General features: G+C 36.2%; 1 protein-coding gene across 2 annotated transcripts in view; it reads right to left on the bottom strand.

The window, feature by feature from the left end:
- nectin1b (nectin cell adhesion molecule 1b) overlaps window positions 1-19,216 on the bottom strand; it is a 181,066-nt gene that overhangs the window by 41,801 nt on the left and 120,049 nt on the right. For both annotated transcript variants that reach the window (XM_073850379.1, XM_073850381.1), the window contains exon 5: window positions 3,016-3,109. In XM_073850379.1, coding sequence (XP_073706480.1) covers window positions 3,016-3,109 — 94 coding nt within the window. The remainder of the gene's footprint in view (window positions 1-3,015; window positions 3,110-19,216) is intronic.

Below are 19,216 nucleotides of genomic sequence, written 5' to 3' on the forward strand. Positions count from 1 at the left end.
ATATATATATATATATATATATATATATATATATATATATATATATATATATATATATATTTAAATTTTTTTGGATGAACTATTACTTTAAATTGATCATTGACATTTAACAGTAAAACATATCAAATTAATTTTATATAAAATTTATTTATAACAGTTTCCTCAAAAAATATTTAATGTGTTAACATCTTATGAAAATTATTGTACTTCTTTTTTTTGTACTTTGGTTGACATGCATGTGGGTGAAATTAAACAGGCACCACATTTAACCTTATTTTGTCAAATACATTACCAAGTTGATTATTATTTACAGGCTGTTTGCAGAATGAGAATACTAAGATTACAAGAAGTATTCATTTGTAAACTATCTACTAAATATATAAACATTAATCATTGTACTGTAGTAAATAATCACATTACAAAGTAGATGTAATTACAGGGAGTGCAGTAAAATAACAGAAATGAATGGGTGGATCTGTCATAAAACTGAGGCCTGACATCATTACACACAGCTAGATCACAAAAAAGGTTAAAGTCTAAAAAAAAAAAAAAAACACTCACTTGAAAGGGTTAATTCACCCAAAAATGAAAAATACAGTGGAAGTCAAATGTTTTATTTCCTATCTTCTTTTCTGTCCAGCAGAAATAAAATAAAATAAAATAAAATAAAATAAAATAAAATAAAATAAAATAAAATAAAATAAAATAAAATAAATAAATAAAATAAAATAAAATAAATTTTGGATGAACTGTCCCTTTAAATTTATCAAAATTCAACAATGAAACATATCAAATAAATGTTATATATTTATATAAAATATATTTATTTATAACAGTTTCCACAAAAATAATAATAATAATAATAATAATAATAATAATAAAAATAACATCTTAACATCTTATCAAAATTACTGTACTTTTTTTTTTTTACTTTGGTTGACAGACATGTGGGTGAAATTAAACAAATGCCACATTTAACCTCATTTTGTCAAATAAATTATAAATTCAATTATTATTTACAGGCTGTTTTGCAGAATGAAAATACTACAAAAATACTTACTTAAAAACTTATAAAAAGTATTTATTTGTAAACTATCTTTATATTGTAAAATATGTAAACATAAATCATTGTACTGTAATAAATAATCCCATTACAAAGTAGATGTAATTACAAGGAGTGTAGTAAAATAACAGAAATGACTGGGTGGATCTGACATCATCCTGACATCATTACACACACCTAGATCACAAAACAAAAGGTTCAAGTCCAAAAAAAATCCCTCACTTTAAAGGGTTAGTTCATCCAAAAATACATTTGTGTCATTAATTACTCACCCTCATTTTGTTTCAACCCCATAAGACCTTCATTCTTCCTCAGAACACAATTTAAGATATTTTTCATGAAATCCAAGAGATTTCCTCTCCAAGAGAAATCCTCCCATAGACAGCAAGGGTACTACCACATTCAAGGCCTAGAAAAGTACCAAGATGATCGACAAAGTAGTCCATGTGACATCTGTGGTTCAACTGTAATTTTACGAAGCTACGAAAATACTTTTTGCGCAAAGAAAATTAAAATAATGACTTTATTCCACATTTTTGTCTCTACTGCGTCCCTTGTGGACAGAGGTCAGAGACTTCTCGGATTTCATCAAACATATCTTAATTTGTGTTCTGAAGATAAACGAAGGTCTTACTGGTTTGGAACAACATGAGGGTGATTAATTAACCCATTTGTGCCCACATTTTTCTGAATGGTTTCATGCATATAGTTGTGTTAATAGTGTCCTATGTGAACATGTTCTGTATTTATTTTCCCCAGGTTTTTTATTTTTATTTATTTTTTTTTTCTTGAAAATTGTATTTGAATGTGCGGCAACTAGTTGCCGGTGGGCAAATATGTTGTATGCACCCCTTTAATGTCAAATTTGAATAAGAGGAGAACATTTGGCATCTAACTCAAAATAACTGCTTTCAATACCCTGCTGAAAAAAAAAAAAACTGCTAAAACCAGCCTAAGATGGTTTAAGCTAGAAAGCAGTTGGTTTTAGCCGGTCTTCCAGTCTGGCTAGGCTCTTCAGGCTGGTTTTAGCTGGCTGTTCCAGCTGGTCTCCCAGCCAGACCAGCTAAGGAAGTGGCCAAAACCCATCTAAAACCAGCCTGCTGACCAGCTATGACCAGCTAAGACCAGGCTGGATTACCAGCTAACACCAGCCTAAACTGGTTTGCTGGTTTTAGCTGGTTTAAGATGGAAGTGGCTCGCTTTAGTTGTTCTCCCACCCTGGGTAGGCTGGCCAGGCTGGTTTTAGCTGGTTTAAGATGTAAGTGGCTCGCTTTAGTTGTTCTCCCACCCTGGGTAGGCTGGCCAGGCTGGTTTTAGCTGGTTGTTCCAGATGGTCTCCCAGCCTGATCAGCTATGAAAGTGGCCAAACTCCTCTAAAACCTGCCTGCTGACCAGCTAAGACCAGCTAAGACCAATGTGGACTATCGGCTAAAACCAGCCTAAGATGGTTGGCTGGTCTTAGCTGGTTTAAAATGGAAGTAGCTGGATCTCTTGTAAGATTTGTTTTGTATGGATTCTAGAGACCTTCATGATTATGATTAAAAAAAATACTTGTTAGTAACATGAAATTTAACTTTCTTTGGGAGGGTTTGCCCTCGCCATGCTTCCTGGTAATAAATTGACAGCCTCATGTGACAGGAAGGAAGTCAATACCTTTTTTTTGTTTGTGAAATGATTTATTTGGTTGTTTGCTTGCATGTCATTGAGACATAAAACATGAATAACATCTAGAAAGTTACAACTATAATCTGCAGCAACTATAGTTGCTGGTAGGCTTAAATGGGTTAAGGACAGAATTTTCATTTTTGGGTGAACTCTTTAACTGAAAAAGTGCAACTTTATGAAGTTCAGAAATGTGAAAGCAATGATTCAGAGACAGACTAAAGATCATGGGTGGCGGTGCAAGTGTTTCCTGAGACATGTCATGTGCGGAAAATAGGAAGACGCCCTACCTGGATCTCGTCAGACGTCAGGCCGCCTTTCATGTCGCTGCTCTTTTTCTTGGGTGGTGGAGGGGCCGGCTTATGAGCAGGGGGGAGGTCAGTCCTGTTGGAAGAAAAATAAAACAGACTGACACCCGGTACCCTGAGAGAGCTTTCATGCGGCCGTGGCTTAAGCCTTGTGTGAGCGCACGTAATGAGTCGTCGTGCCCACGTCTGCCTCTCCCGCCTGCTGGGGGTTTGATAGGCATCTCCTTACACTGCCTTTGTTGTATCCAGTGCCATTTCAGCCGTGCCCTTTCAATGGCTCTCACTAGCCATGGAGAGAGAGAGATAATGAAACCGGATTGTAATGGGCAAAATGGAGAGGAAAGAATGAGAGTGCAAGGACAAGGGGGTTCGAATTATAGCCCACCAATGTTCCCATCAATCCCTTAAAGTGTCAGACAGACAGCAAACAGAGCACACGGGTCTGATCCATGATGTGAGACGCAGTAGGGCAGAGTTGCACCAGCCATTCGTTACTTCAATTCGGTCACCATCAAACCGGGAGACAACATGGAGTGCTGTAAAAATGTCATGCCACGCCTCATGAATTGTATCGTAATTTGCAGACATAGTTTAAATTAAGATGTAAAGTTCACACTAGGTCACAAATAACTAGCATCGGGTTAATGTGGCTTGCAAATAACTGATAAAATGCTTATTTTGGTTGTACCATTAACTAGTGCTGTTCAATTCCAAACTTTGTGAAACTGACTCCAATTCAAGGTTCTGGATTGAACTCTAGAAGTGATTCCTCACTGTTGTTTATCATCATATTTTTGGATTGATTGATTTATTTATTGATTATTTTCAGCATATTCCCTGCAGATAAACAAATAAACCAGTTTATGCTGGTTTGCTAGTCTTGGCTGGTATAAGCTGCGCAATCTGGTCTCCCAGCCTGTACAAGCTGGTTTCAGCTGGTTTTAGTTGGTTGATTAGCAGGTTTTCCAGCATGACCAGTTAAAGGAACACTCCACTTTTTTTTTTTGGAAATAGGCTCATTCTCCAACTCCCCCCGAGTTAATAAGTTGATTTTTACCTTTTTGAAATCCGTTCAGCCGTTCTCCTGTTCTGGCGATATCACTTTTAGCATAGCTTAGCATAGATCAGCACTTCTCAAAGTCCGGACTCCGGTCCGGATCCGGACCCGGAGGCAATTCAATCCGGACCAGCCACCATTTCGTATTTCAACAGCAGTAATTTAAGGGATTAAAAATCTGGATTTCCTACTTTGATAAACGCATGTCAGAATCATTTGTGTAGTGTTTTATGTCTTTTTGGAGATGGTCCGAAATTAAAGCGAAGGCGAGATATTTAAAGTTTTCCTCCGTGATTCAGTTGCCATGACATCCAGTGAGTTTTGACGTAATCGGGCGCGAGCCGCGCAACGCGACACTTCACCGCAGTAAGCGTTTGAATGGGTGTGGAGGATGTCATTGTCCAGGAAAAGAAAAGTTGACGAAGAAAATAGAGTTTTCAAAGATGATTGGATAGAGAGGTATGCGTTCATTTTGCCCCAATCCAGCACGAAGCCATTCTGTTTTATTTGTAACGAGACAGTTGGAGTTGTGAAGAGTGGAAATGTCAAACGGCATTATGAAACAAAACACGGTCATTTTAAACGGCAATATCCACAAAATACAGAGGTACGGACAGCAAAACTTCGACAGCTAAAGTCTTCATATGAATCAACAAATAAGTTGCTTGTGAGAGCTGTGACACAGCAAGAGAGAGCTACAGAAGTATCTTTCCGAGTGGCCTGGGTACTAGGCAAAAGCTGATGGGAGACAGACAGTGTCATTTCTCACATTAGACTGCTCTGTATTTTGCACCATGTTACTTTTGTTAAGAAAAATCCAGACACTTAAATTAATTATTTTGCCACTTTTGCACTTGTTATTCATGTATTTTGAATGCCAAAGGCACCTTATTTTTTCATAAAATGAATGTTGATTTGTTATACATGTTTATTAAAAAAAAGTTTTGTAATTACCAATAGTTCCGGACCTTTGTCATTGATGACAATTCAGATTTGGACCTTTGAATGTAGACTTTGAGAACCCCTGGCATAGATCATTGAATCCTATTAGACCAATAGCATCACGTTCAAAAATGACCAACGAGTTTCGATATTTGTCCTATTTAAAACTTGATTCTTCTGTAGTTATATCGTGTACTTAGACCGGTGGAAATGCAAAGCTGCGAGTTTCTAGGCTGATAAGATTAGGAACTACACTCCCATTCCAGCGTAATAGTCAAGGAAGTTTGCTGCCGTAATATGGCTGAAGCAGGAGCAGTAATACCACGCAGCACATGTGCAAATGCTAAACTAGCTGGGAACTCATTTCTGATAATACTCCGCCTGCTTCGGCCATATTACGGCAGCAAACTTCCTTGACTATTACACCGGAATGGAAGTGTAGTTCCTAATCTTATCAGCCTAGAAACTCGCAGCTTTGCATTTCCTCCGGTCTTAGTACACGATATAACTACAGAAGAGTCAAGTTTTAAATAGGACAAATATCTAAACTCGTTGGTCATTTTTGAACACGATGCTATTGGTCTAATAGGATTCAAGGATCTATGCTGCATTGTTCTGCATTGGATTTGTAAACAGGTTAGATAAAATTGAGCACAAAACCAGTTTTTCACATAAAGCCCTCTCTATTTAACCGTGAACAAAGTTAATTATCAAACAAAGATACCAAAAAATTTCTAAAGAATTAAAGTGGGAAGCCATCTGTGAATATTCAGTTTATTTTATAGGGAATTTTAGTTACACTGGTAACACTTTACAATAAGGTTCCATTTGTTAACTAATAATGAAAACGTAATTCTAAAGCATTTTTTTTTTAATCTTAGTTGACTTTAATGTCAATATTTATAACAGAGCTCGACATTAATGCTTGTCTGGGACAAGTGGATTTTTTGAAGGGGCAAGTGAAAGAGAATTTTACTTGCCTGACCAGACAACTAATCTAATTAAAACATCAAATTAGGGAATCACCAAAATTTCAGCAAGAATAATTCTTATTTTATTACATTTGGTGTAAACGGCAATTGATAATGGATGATGTATTGACAGTGACAAGGTCGCGCCAGTTGAGATTCACGCGGCCTGTCTGTGTGTGAGACAATCTTGTGGAGAAATAAACACAAATGAACACAATGAGTCAATGAATCAGTGGTTCATTCATAAAGACAGACAATTGCTTCATTCTTGAATGAATCAGCGTTTTTCCAATTTTTTTTTTTTTTTTTTTTTTTTTATATATATAAAAAATGTTTTCAAACACCAAGCTCATAACATTATTTATACTGTTGCCATTTTGCAGTGTAAATGCTTTCATGCTACATTTGAGCTTCATTAAATGTGTACATGCCAGCTGTTTCTTCTGCAGTGGAAAGATTGGTTTTGTTAATACCAATTTTACTTGATTGGTAACAGCCATTTAGTAAGTGAGACCTTTACTGTTACATTTGTGCAATGCACAAATATTTAGTAGCATGTTTAGCTGAACTAACTTCTGCATTGCAGCGGCTACACTGCAGAGAGCGTTCAATCACCTGATGTCTAACCCTGCCCATAACCTCTCTCATAACACTTCAGCACACCTGGGCCTCGGCATACACCTGATGTGATTCTGGAGAGTTCATGCAAACACCGGATATTCAATTGTACTTCAAATAAGTCACAAGTCACTGAGTTTAGCAAAAAGTGTAGAACGACATCTGGTGAGTCATAAACTCTCCAATTTTCTGCACTGTAATTCCATTCATAAAGCCTGAAAATTCAAATAAAAGACAGTTCCCAGAGGAGAACTCAGACAAAACTCAAAAGCAGATGTCAAACTGCCACACATTCGTACACACAAGCTCGCGCACGTAAGCACACATGCTCCCACGCAAGATGTTACAAGAATGTGGGTGCATACACAAACGCGTATCTGGGCGCACACATACATACGCAGACACTGCTCTAATAAGTTTTTGGGTGTCGTTATTTGCATCGCTTGAAGGAGACCCAAATAATTCTCTCTGACAGGTGAGCTGCGCAGGAGTTGCCATCTAATTTCCAGAAAGAGGAAATCTCTTTCCTCAAACATGTTAGCAGTCAGACATCATCCCGCTCATTCTGACAAGATGTCTGTGCTGATAGATAATGAAGCACGGCCTCTGTGTGTGTGTTTGTGTGTGTCCCAAAAAATAGAGCAAGGGCAAGGCAGGCAGCATATCTCTTCTACATTTTACAGAAATGCACTAAAACTTACTTCTCTAGAGGCAAACACGCCGCCTCATGTCGCTGTTGAGTTGCATGACCTTTCCACGAGGCCAAAGGGGCTCTGTAAAGTCAGAGCTGCTTTGCGCATGAGTGCCTTTCTCCATTTCCTCTTTTATACACATCACTTGCACTTCACATCACCTTTTATCTCACTAGAACAGAGGCGTGGCACTGGCACATGACAACACACATGGCCTGTATATACACTCACTGCAAATAAACACGCACACACATAGTCAGAATTAAAAAAATAAAAAAAAAAATCGAAATGTGCATATAGAAAATGAAAACTAAATAAATAAATATTAACTGAAAACAATTTGTGAGACAAAAAGCTTTTTTTGCTCAGAATTGCAAGATTTTTTTTCATAATTTTGCCGTTTCATCATTTCACAATTTAGATTTTATATTTCAGTTTTTACCTCTTCTTATTTTTTTTTCCTCAGAATTCTGAGTTTACATCTCCCAATTCTGACTTTTTCCCCAGAATCGCAAGTAAAAAAGTCTGAATATTGATATTATTTTATCTATAAAACAGATAAAAAAATTGTATTAAAAAATATTAAAATAAAAATATAAAAATATTTTTATTTTTTGTAGTGGCAGAAAAAGGGCTTCCATAGTAATGCAACACATCCAAAAACAAAAAAGAATATATATAAGATATAAGTACTAAAGGTACTAAATATATAAGAAAGAAAGGAAAAATATATATATATATATTATAAATATTATTTATTTATTATTCATTTATTTTTCCCTTTCTTTCTGCTAATGTACATGGGGAGGGATTGAGTGCTTAATTTACATTAAAATAATACCTTTATGAGCCTAAAAACATGACTACATTTTCTTTAAACTATACTTTTTTTCTTTTGATGTTGGGCTGAAAAAGGTTTGACAGGTTTCTTGACATTCACCTGGACAGAATCACATACACAACGTGTTGAAAGCCTAATGGTCGAGTCTGTGGGCTGTCAATACAAAGGTTCAACACCAAAAGGATGTGAGTCAGTAACTAAAGAGTCTCTGTGCTCACTCTGGCCTCAAGCAAAGCACTCAACCCAGAGTGACTCCTAAAGGACTCTGTAAGACGTAATTTGCTTAAAAGGGGTCATACAATAATTTTAAGTATTATTTAATATTTATTCCCTAATGTTCATTTAAAAGGCAAAATTGTTTGCATCCAAAGGAATCATAATTTCTTTCTTTCTTTCTTTTTTATTTTCATTTTCATTTTCCACCCTCTCTTTCACCCTTACAAGGTGATGGGTTGCTTTCTGTTGCCATGCCTTTAAGATTTTCATGTAAATAGAGTGCTCCAGGTATGTACCATTTTTGAAGGCCTGGAAATTGGTTAGCATTTTACCATTTCCGATTTCATCATCATGAAATTATTTAGTTTTTCAAAGGGTTTTTGATTAAATGCCTGAAAGAAGTCTGTGGTCAACATAAGTTCAAGATATTTTCAGGTTTTGGTCTACAACATAAAATACACCAGTAATGACAACTTTGACAACTTTTTGTCTTGAAAAAGATGGTTGCTAAATGTTACTCTTATTTTTAGTTCTATTGGTGTTTTGGAACAGTATCTGCTTCATCTTTATTATCTCACTGATTGGATGGACTATGTTTCTGAACACTTAATTGGCAGGATTAATTTGTAAATTGATCCACAAAGCTATGGAATGAGTTGCTCAGCTTTATTATATGTCTTTACACATGCTGGACACCATCTGAGCCAAACAAGTTTATCTTATAGTCTCATCAGACCACAGGACATGGTTCCAGTAATTCATGCTCTTGGACAGGTTGTCTTCGGCAAACTGTTTGCAGGCTTTCTTGTGAGCCAGCTTCAGAAGAGGCTTCCTTCTGGGACGACGCCTATGCAAACTGACTTGTTGCAGTGACCTTCTACTTCTGCAACCTTTAAACCAATGCTGACAGCACTCATACATCTGTTTTTTGAAGCCAGAGTCTGCACCTGATGCAAGAATGAGTGCTCTACTTCGTTGATCAACCCTTGCATGCCCTGTTTCGAAAGGAACTCATCTTGGAAAACTCTGTATGGCCCTGACTACTGTAGTGTAACTGAACGGTTACTGAACCTCTAACAGCCTTGGCCATCTTTGTGGAAAGCAACAAGTCTAATTCTCAAATCCTCAGAGAGTTCTTTGCCATGAAATGCCATATTGAACATCCAGTGGTCAGTATGAGAAACAGCACATCATTTTAACTGCTCTAATACAAGATACACAACTTTGCATGGCCCTGTCAAGCAGACAAAAACATAAACTTGATGAATAGGACATGTGGCTTTGCATGGTTAAACAACATACTGCTGTTATCACTTAGGCTGTACTCACTTTTGTTGATATTTTCAGGGGACAACAAATCTATACTGCTATATAAGCTGCACATTGACTACTCTAACAAAAGCCAAGTTTCATTTCTATAGTATTGTCCCTTGAGAAGATATGCTAAAATGGTTGCTGAAATGTGAGGGGTGTACTCACTTTTGTTTACTGTATTTCAAATTGCATTCTTCCATGGGGGTCATGCAACTTTCATTGAAATTTGTAGCAACGCTAACCCGAATGCTTTCTCCTGGTCTTGCTTCTTTGGTACAGACATGTTCATCCATAAATAAAACATGGAAATGAAGAAGAAAAAGAGCTCCAAGGAGATAAATAGTTGAGGCAATGGAACACGTAGGTACGCACTTTTCACACAGACAACAATTACACAGGATAATGATGATGCATTATAATTAACATAAAAGCTGCCAAGAGTCCATAATTCTACCAAATCGCAAATCTGCATAAGTATGCAAATGACTGAAGTTGTTCTAAGCTGCTCTAAATATGAGTAATGTAACTGCCAGTCTAAACACTGCTTACAGGCTGTGATAAAAGAATCTGCAAACCTGCAGAGCTTAGAATGTGCAGTTTCTTACTACCACACGGTGAGATCCTATCATCTTGTATCACCACTCTTTCATTGTCTGCTGTTAAACAAATGGACACCTTTATATGCAAAGTTTCAGAGTTGAGATAATTGTGTGCAATTAGTTGAAAGAAAACAATATCTTATTATTGTTATCATTAATCCTAAATGACTAGTGATAAAATTGCAGGATCGACTATTGACTACAATGTCACTGCTACAGAGCAAAAAGGGGACCTAATGTGTGTCCAGCCTGTTTCTATTTAAATTTAAGACAGACACGCAGTGCAATTAGAGCAGACTAGGTCTTCCTGACCCGTGTCCTCAGAAGCTGTTCCCAAATGGCCACAGCTGGAGACAGATGTACTGCAGCAATGCAGCAACCAATCAGCAGCTGCCTGCAGTCCTATGACTGACATGTTCCTCTATCAAGATGCTGTCACTATCTGAATCTGAACATTCACAAATCCTAAAATGCACTGTGTAAAATAAAAGGGATGCTCTGAACAGTTGCTCTCTAATTACTTAACAAATTCTAAAATAATTATCTCTTTTCAAACCTACAGGATGGATGACAAGGATGACAATTTTTGTAGGCCAAAAACTGGAAAATGAGCTCAAGTTCCCAAAGTCAATAGGTTTTTAGTTAAATGTCTGAAATGTCAGACAAATATACAAGCTCATATATTGTCATGTTTTATTTTTTGACATGAAATACATTAGTACCGTAAATTACATCATTCATTTTTAAAGCTTTTACTTGTCTGGAAAAAAGCATTTCCTAACAAGTATCTAAATGGCCTCCAAAAACATGTCACAACTGCAGCACTCTGTAGGCAGATAAGTTCTAAAGGAGCGTACTAAACAAAATGGAACCGTCTAAGTGACTGATAATTTAGAACTTTCTCTATAAAAGCAACTCCATTTGCCAAAGAAACATCACTGACATACAGTTCATATCAACAGAGTTTGGAGTAAACATGTTGCTAAGCTAATGGCATGATGCTCTAATAAGTAATAAATACACAGGCAAATATTGGATAAAATATATATACTGTTTGTAAAATATATATTTTGTTGGTTCTTTTGTAATAACATTTAAGATCATTCCACATGTTAAAAGTAATGGCACACCTAACCTTTTTCAGCTGTTTACGTAGTAGTGTTTCCTTTCTCCAGCTACTTTTGTGTAAAGTTGGTAGCGTAATTTTTTTTTTTATTTAATGTCACAATGCAATGGTGGCTGGTGGAACATTTTCTAGGTAGGATGTCACATCCAACAATTTCAGCATACATCCATGTATTTATGTATTTATCCCAGTAGGAGACACTACTTTGCATGCATTTATTATGAATGGGGAGACCAAATTGGATGATTTTCCATGAATAATGGCTTAACTTTTAGTCTATATCTCACACAAAGAGACATAGTGCATATGTCATCTGGACCACTTTTATGTTTTTTCTTTTTTTTTTTTTTTTCTTTTTTTTTACTGCTCATTTACTTTCATGATTTTCAAAGCAATAGCCAGAATATTCTTCAAAAATTCTCCTTTTGTGCTCCACTAGGTAGCTAACTAGGTTTTGGAACAGTTAGAGAGTATGTTTGTGTGTGAGAGAGAGAAAAACAGAGACTTGCAGAGGGATAAGCCGTGACAGACAGCGTCACTTCCAGATGCACCATTATCTTTCTTCAAAGGGACAAAATAATGAAAGGCAGCTAAATAATTCAGAAACTTTCTCCTTTCCAGCTTCTCTTTTCATAGAAAAAAGATCACTCCCTCTTTGATCCCATTTTGAATTCCACACGCTTGCTCTATAGAGAAAATTGATGTAATTATTGATCCAATTAGACTTATGAGGTACCACAGTGGTTTACCTTTTTTCCTTATTGGGTATCAAGCAGAGACGCAGAATAGTGCTTTAATTCAAATGTGTACCAGGTATGAATCAAAGCGCTGAACAATTGATTTGGCTACTAAAATCCACCAGGAAAGAAAGGCCCCAGACGCAGAGAGTGGAAAATAACTCACTCTTCTGTCCAGTGTAATCAGGTCTGTTGCATTTCAACTGAATTGGTTTGAATGGCACACCATACTCTAACAATCATACATTTGATGAATGAAGATAATGACACTTAACACTTCCTAAACCAAAAAATATGGGGAAAAAAAATCGCCTACATACAAGGGAAAAGAACAGTTAGCAAATTAGTTGGTATGCCATCACCTAAAAGCAAAATCGTTATAGGATTTATGACACTTCAAATAATTAAGCCACACAGATAACAAACACACAAAATCTATTTGAAAAAGCACTGCACACTTCACACCAAGGTAAAGGCGTAAACAACCCAAATGATGCCTTTTATCAGCATTTCAAATAAATTAACACAAACACATCCCCTGCCAGGCAAAGACTTATTTTCATCACTTTATTTGATTCTCACTGACCTCAATTATTTACATATATTTATCAAGCTGCAGCACTGCAATCAAATTGAACTTGAAATGAGGGAGCAAACTGGATACTGAATTGTAAAAGGAATTAAGTAAGCAGAGTTAAAAAAAAAAAAAAAAAAAAAAAAAGGAAGTAGTTCATACACCACACATAATATTTCCAGAAATTTAACAGGTGTTAACAAGCTGTCACTTGTTCACAATTAATATATTCAAGTTGTCATGAGTTGGCTTCTGAATTAACTTTAATATATTTGAAATCCTTAACGATTTCTCTGAGGCAATAAGTTTTCAAGTTTTTGTTTTCTCAAGCAATGTTACAATATTGAAATTTACAGTGATGACCAGTAACTCTGCCAGTGAAAATACTTCTAAGCAAAACCACAGTCACATGTCTTCAAGCAACACACAATAGTCACAATACTGAATGAATCAGCATTTTTGAACGGAAAGGTTAAGTGCATTATTTAACGACTTATCGCTTATAAAGTCATTTGCTTTCTTCTTGATTGAATCTTGTTTTGAAGTAATTGGTTGAATGAATAATTCAATGACTTACTCATAAACCCAGTCACTTGTTTCCTTCCCTGCTTCCTTCCTAAATGAAGCACTTTTTTTATATCTGTTGAACAAATGATTTAATGACAGCCACTTGGAGAGTTTTGTATGGATGAAGTAATCGTAAAGTGAACAGTTCTTTGTTGACCTGCTCTCATGATTGGAGACAATAAAGAATAACGTTAAACTATAAAACAAAAACTATAAATTAATTTTTATGTTCTCTTGACCCCTTTGTCATTTCAGTTCAAATTCCAGATCATAAATTAAAACTGACCCAGTTTTTTTTATGATATCCACAGTTTAACTAATCTCCATATTTCACATTTACTATGAGCCAATTTGAAAGAACAGAAATTCCCCATATTCATATGTTTTATGTCTTTCTCTCTCTCTCTCTATATGGCAATAAAAAGTTTTTGGACACAGTGCGTATTATGATGTTAGGCAAGTTCTTGGAGGTTAACGACTATAAATCCTTAGACTGTGTCTGCTGCAAATGTGAATCCAGTCTTCCATTAGGTAGGATTTGCAGTATTTTGACATGAACAGGCCTACAGGTTGACTTGTGCATTCAAATACTTGAACCCATATGAACAGCGATGCAGTCATTGTTGGTAGGAAACATAAGAGTGTGGGTTTTCACGAGGATGTCTGGCCACCTTCACGACCTGCCCTTCTCCTTGGTCTGTCGGCCACGAAAGGCTCAGGGCAGCTTAAGAGGGGAGATTTGAGAGGGATAGAGAGAAAAAACATAGCTAATCCCTGCTCTGAAAAGAGTAATCTATGAGAAAGGGTTAGGAAGAAGAGAGGAGATACTGAGAAAAAAGGAAAATTACTTTCCGGGATCCTTTGACAAAGGAAGTGAGGCTATCAGTCAAGTGATGCCTTCTAAATCCGCAGAGAAGAAGTGAAGGTTTAAATATGATGTCTTTTTTTTTTATTTTTTTTTATTATATATATATATATGCACCAACTCCCAGGGGGCACCATCCCAGCTGCTCAAAAAAAATCGTTTTTATGTATTATAATAATAAATTAATATTAATAATATACATACACAAATAAACAAAAATATAAAAATCAAAATGTATATATTGCATTTTACGGTGAACGCAGACTAGGCTAGTAAGCAAGCACACGTGGTGATGCGCAGCATCTGCGCCGCGACGCGCCCTCACCTCTGTTTACGGCTGCCTATTTGGCCAAAAATGATGATAATAATTGATGAACAATATGCCTGGTCCTGGAAAGAGACATCAACAGTCCGGCACCGAGAAACGAAAGAAAAAAAAAAAAAGCCCAAGATGAAGCCCGTGCATCACTTTCAGGTACTTTCATAATCCTGTGAAACTTTATATTATTCTGTCGACGTTAATAATGTGTTTTAATGTCGGTAATAATTTCACGACTAACGCATCTTTCTTAATATGAATACAGGCAGATCTAAGTAAACAAAATGACTTAAAATGCATTATATTAAAACAATTATGGTAATTATGATTATTGATTAACAATGACCATATAGTGTAATTAAATAACAGTGTTAAAATACATAATCTAATACAAAATTAACAGTTTACATTACAATTTTAATAGAAATGCCTGAAAAGCGCACCAAAGGCCTGGTAAATGCAGTTGTTACACTTACATGATGATCGAATTCCTTGTTTAATATTGACCAAACATTTAATTAAAATATCCACATAATCTTTCCTATCATTTCCTCAACAAAAATATGTGGACATCATAACCCTTGTCTGCTTTATTGTCAAATAGCAAAGGCTTTATCATATGAAGAGCTCATTTACGACTTTGCCTCAAGAAAAAGCAGAAGTGTGCCTTTGTAAATTTTGAACGTTGGAAAGCTCCAGCAAATGACAGTGTTGATTTTATTTCAGTATATTATTGTTTATTTTATTAAGATTTCACATTTTTAAATGTTTTATTTAAAGTGTAATTTTAGTTTGTATTTTTTGCTGTAGAGCTGCAATTGTAATTTATAAATGATACAATTTATTTATGTATTTACTATTTACTTTTATTTGAATAAAGTTCTATTTTGGCCCCTATAGTAGGTGTTTTTTTATTATTTTATTTTTACTTCTGTAATATTTGGGGGAGGGGGCACAAAAGTAAATTTCTGCTTAGGGCACCCATTTGGCCAGCAGCGGCCCTGCCTGTTGCTGAAACCGAATTTCTGTATGACTTCAGTTCTAGATCTTCACAGGCAGACTGTAAAGTGAGGCCAGTCTCCGGCACCTTCATTGATCACTGTTGATCACAATCTTATTTGGTAATTTAAATGCTAATGACACTTCTAATTGTGCAACAGGGGAAACGCAATCTGATATGGAGGAGCCAATGACTTGCTGGTCTTTGTCTCAGACAGGATCCTCTCTGATTCAGAATCACTGTTAAAAGAGTGAGGAAATGACATTTAGGATCTTATAATGATGTGCCTCCTTTATCAGACCAGATCCAGACTAAATTAGCTCATACTAATACGTGACTTTCTACATTCAGAATCACACCAAAACTACGGATCACAGAACAAGAACAAATCTATCAGTCAGTCTGTCTACCTTTCTGTCTGTCCGTCCAAGTATCTGTCAGTCTATCGGTCTATCTGTTCATCCGTCCTTCTGTACATATTTTTGTCTGTGTATCTGTCCGTCTATCTGTTCATTCAAACTTCTGTACATCTGTTTGTTCATCCATGTATGTGTCTGTCTATCTGTTCATCTGTCCTTCTGTACGTCTGTTTGTGTTTCTATCTCTGTTCATTAGTCCTTCTCTATGTCTTTTTGTCTGTCTGTGTATCTGTCCGTCTATTTGTTCATCTGTCCATCTGTTAATCTCTTAGTCTGTCTGTGTATCTATCTCTGTTCAATTGTCATTCTGTCTTTTTGTCTGTCTGTGTATCTGTTCATCTATCTACTCATCTGTCCTTCTGTACATATGTTTGTCTGTCTGTGTATCTGTCCGTCTATTTGTTCATCTGTCCTTCTGTATGTCTGTTTGTCTGTCTGTCTATCTGTTCATCTATCTGTTCATCCATCCTTCTGAACATCTGTTTGTCCGTCTATGTATCTGTCTATTTGTTCATCCATCCTTATGTATATCTGTTTGTCTGTCTGTGTATCTGTCCTTCTACACATCTGTTTGTCCGTCCATGTATCTGTCTGTCTATTTGTTCATCCGTTCTTCTGTACGTCTGTCTTTCTGTCCGTCTATCTGTTCATCCATCCTTATGTACATCTGTTTGTCTATCTGTTTATCTGTCCTTCTGTACATCTATTTGTCCGTCCATGTATCTGTCTGTCTGTCTGTTACTGTTACTTCCTTTTGTTGGTCTGTCTGTGTATCTATCTCTGTTCATTTGTCCTTCTGTACATCTGTTTGTCTGTCTGTATATCTGTCAGTCTATTTGTTCATCCATCCTTATGTACATCTGTTTGTCTGTCTGTCCGTCTATCTGTTCATCTGTCCTTCTGAACATCTGTTTGTCTGTCCATGTATCTGTCTATTTGTTCATCCGTCCTTCTTTACGTCTGTCTTTCTGTCCATCTATCTGTTCATCCATCCTCATGTACATCTGTTTGTCTGTCTGTCTATCTGTTCATCTACCCTTCTGTACGTCTGTTTGTCTGTCTGTGCATCTGTCTTGTCATTCTGTATGTATTTTTGACTGTCCATCTGTTCATCCATCCTTCTGTATGTCTGTCTGTCTGTGTATCTGTCCATCTATCTACTCATCTGTCCTTCTGTACATATGTCTGTCTGTCTGTGTATCTGTCCGTCTATCTGTTCATCCATCCTTCTGTATGTCTGTCTTTATGTCTGTCTATCTGTTCATCTGTCCTTCTGTTAGTCTGTTTGTCCGTCCATGTATCTGTCCGTCTATCTGTTCATCTGTCCTACTGAACATCTGTTTGTCTGTCCATGTATCTGTCTGTCTATTTGTTCATCCGTCCTTCTGTACGTCTGTCTTTCTGTCCATCTCTCTGTCCGTCTATCTGTTCATCCATTCTTCTGTATGTCCATCTGTCTACCTTCTGTTTGTCTCTCTGTCTGTCTGTTTGTCTGTCCTTATATCTGTCTATCTGTCCATCCGCAAATCCAATATCTATCTGTCTCTCTGTCTGCCGATAGATAGATAGATAGATAGATAGATAGATAGATAGATAGATAGATAGATAGATAGATAGATAGATAGATAGATAGATAGATAGATAGATAGATAGATAGATAGATAGATAGATAGATAGATAGATGTAAATTTATTGAAAGCATACAAGCTAAATTACTTAGGTGCTGATTTCACACACAGCTCAGCAAATTTCAGGTGCTGCAAAATCTCTTCAAGAGAACCCAAAGTCAATCCATATTGTTGTTTTGGTCTTATAATCAACCCTGTCACAGCCCTGTCACTGTAACATGCTTTCTGCTAGTGCATGGAAGTTAAATTATTGCAGCAGAGCCTTTAATATCACTTCAGCTTTAGTTGTCAGAAGTCAATACCAGCCCACTTATGGGCCAAACTGCTCTCAAAAATCAAATAGCGCCACATTATTATCATACACAGGAACACATTTCGTATCAAGGAAATAGATTGCATCGATTATATACCTCTATGTCAACATAAAATGAATTATTATCACAAACTCATCCCTAGGGACAGAAATTATGCTTTATTGCATTGGGCCTTTATCAGTTTTCACAGACTGCCCATCCATTGTGAAATTGAATCACAGTGATTGACTCCTTGAACTGCCAGCAGCGTTCCTTCACGATCAGCGACCAACCGTTGTGTCATTTAGGCCTCCGCAAGAAACGAGAATTATGTGAACTGACTATTTCTGACACAAATCATATTAAAGCCATCAAGAGGCACTGAGTTCACATACTCCTATAGATGTCGATGTTGCCAGACTCTTTGTCATGACTCTGAAAAGCTTTGATTTGTACTTCACCTTGATTTCAAAACCACTCCATTTATTTATATTATATAATGTTCCTGTCATCACCTGTTTTACCTTTCTTTCTTTCAAAATCTATTTCAGCAATCAATGTTGAATGTATGAAAAATAATTTGAGGTCTCATGTAGTTAAAATGGTTTCTGATAGAATCACAAACATAGACAAGCACAGATAGGACAGCTCTACTATCACTGAAACACCAGCAACAAGCAGCGGTAGATGAGGACCACTGTTCACCAGGCTTGTATTCTGGACATGCAGACAGAAACATGCTTGCAAGGCAACACAGGGAGAGAAGAGAGACCAACAGAGGTTAGGGTGTTTTAGCATATTGAGCAGAGTTTGTGGCATGGGTCAGTGTAAAGTAGTTTTAGTTTTAGAAGTAAATTTAGATGGAAAAACCTCTTGAGGAATGATTGTTACACAAATAACTTTTTATCAAAAGAGTGCATGATGAAAGTGCACACTTCAAAAAGCTCAACTTTGTATCTTACACACATCATTTAGACCTTTCTTCATCTCTAGCTACTGCAAAGTCTTTCAAAACTGTACTGCTTTTGTGGTCTGGTCAAAGCTATAGAACTTTACCTGGAGAGTATAAGAAATTCATACAATTTTTTTTTTCTTTTGAGATGTATCTACACATTTAAAGAGACAGGGGAGTGTCCTACCTTTTTAGTTTAGTTTTTTTAGTTCAACATGTTTCAAACTTTGATATAAATCCTTGATTTATCTGATACAACCTTGTTTGTAAATCTACAACTTATCCCTACTATGAACATAAATAAATAAATATTTTTTTTAGTATTTTTGTCCTTTTTTACAAGTACAAATAACTGTTTTACTTACAGTATTGTCCATCTATCTGTTCATTCATCCTTCTGTACATCTGTTTATCTGTCTGTGCATCTGCGTATCTGTTTATCCGTCCTTTTTT

The sequence above is a fragment of the Garra rufa genome, chromosome 11, assembly GCF_049309525.1.
Source record: "Garra rufa chromosome 11, GarRuf1.0, whole genome shotgun sequence".
NCBI lineage: Eukaryota > Metazoa > Chordata > Actinopteri > Cypriniformes > Cyprinidae > Garra > Garra rufa.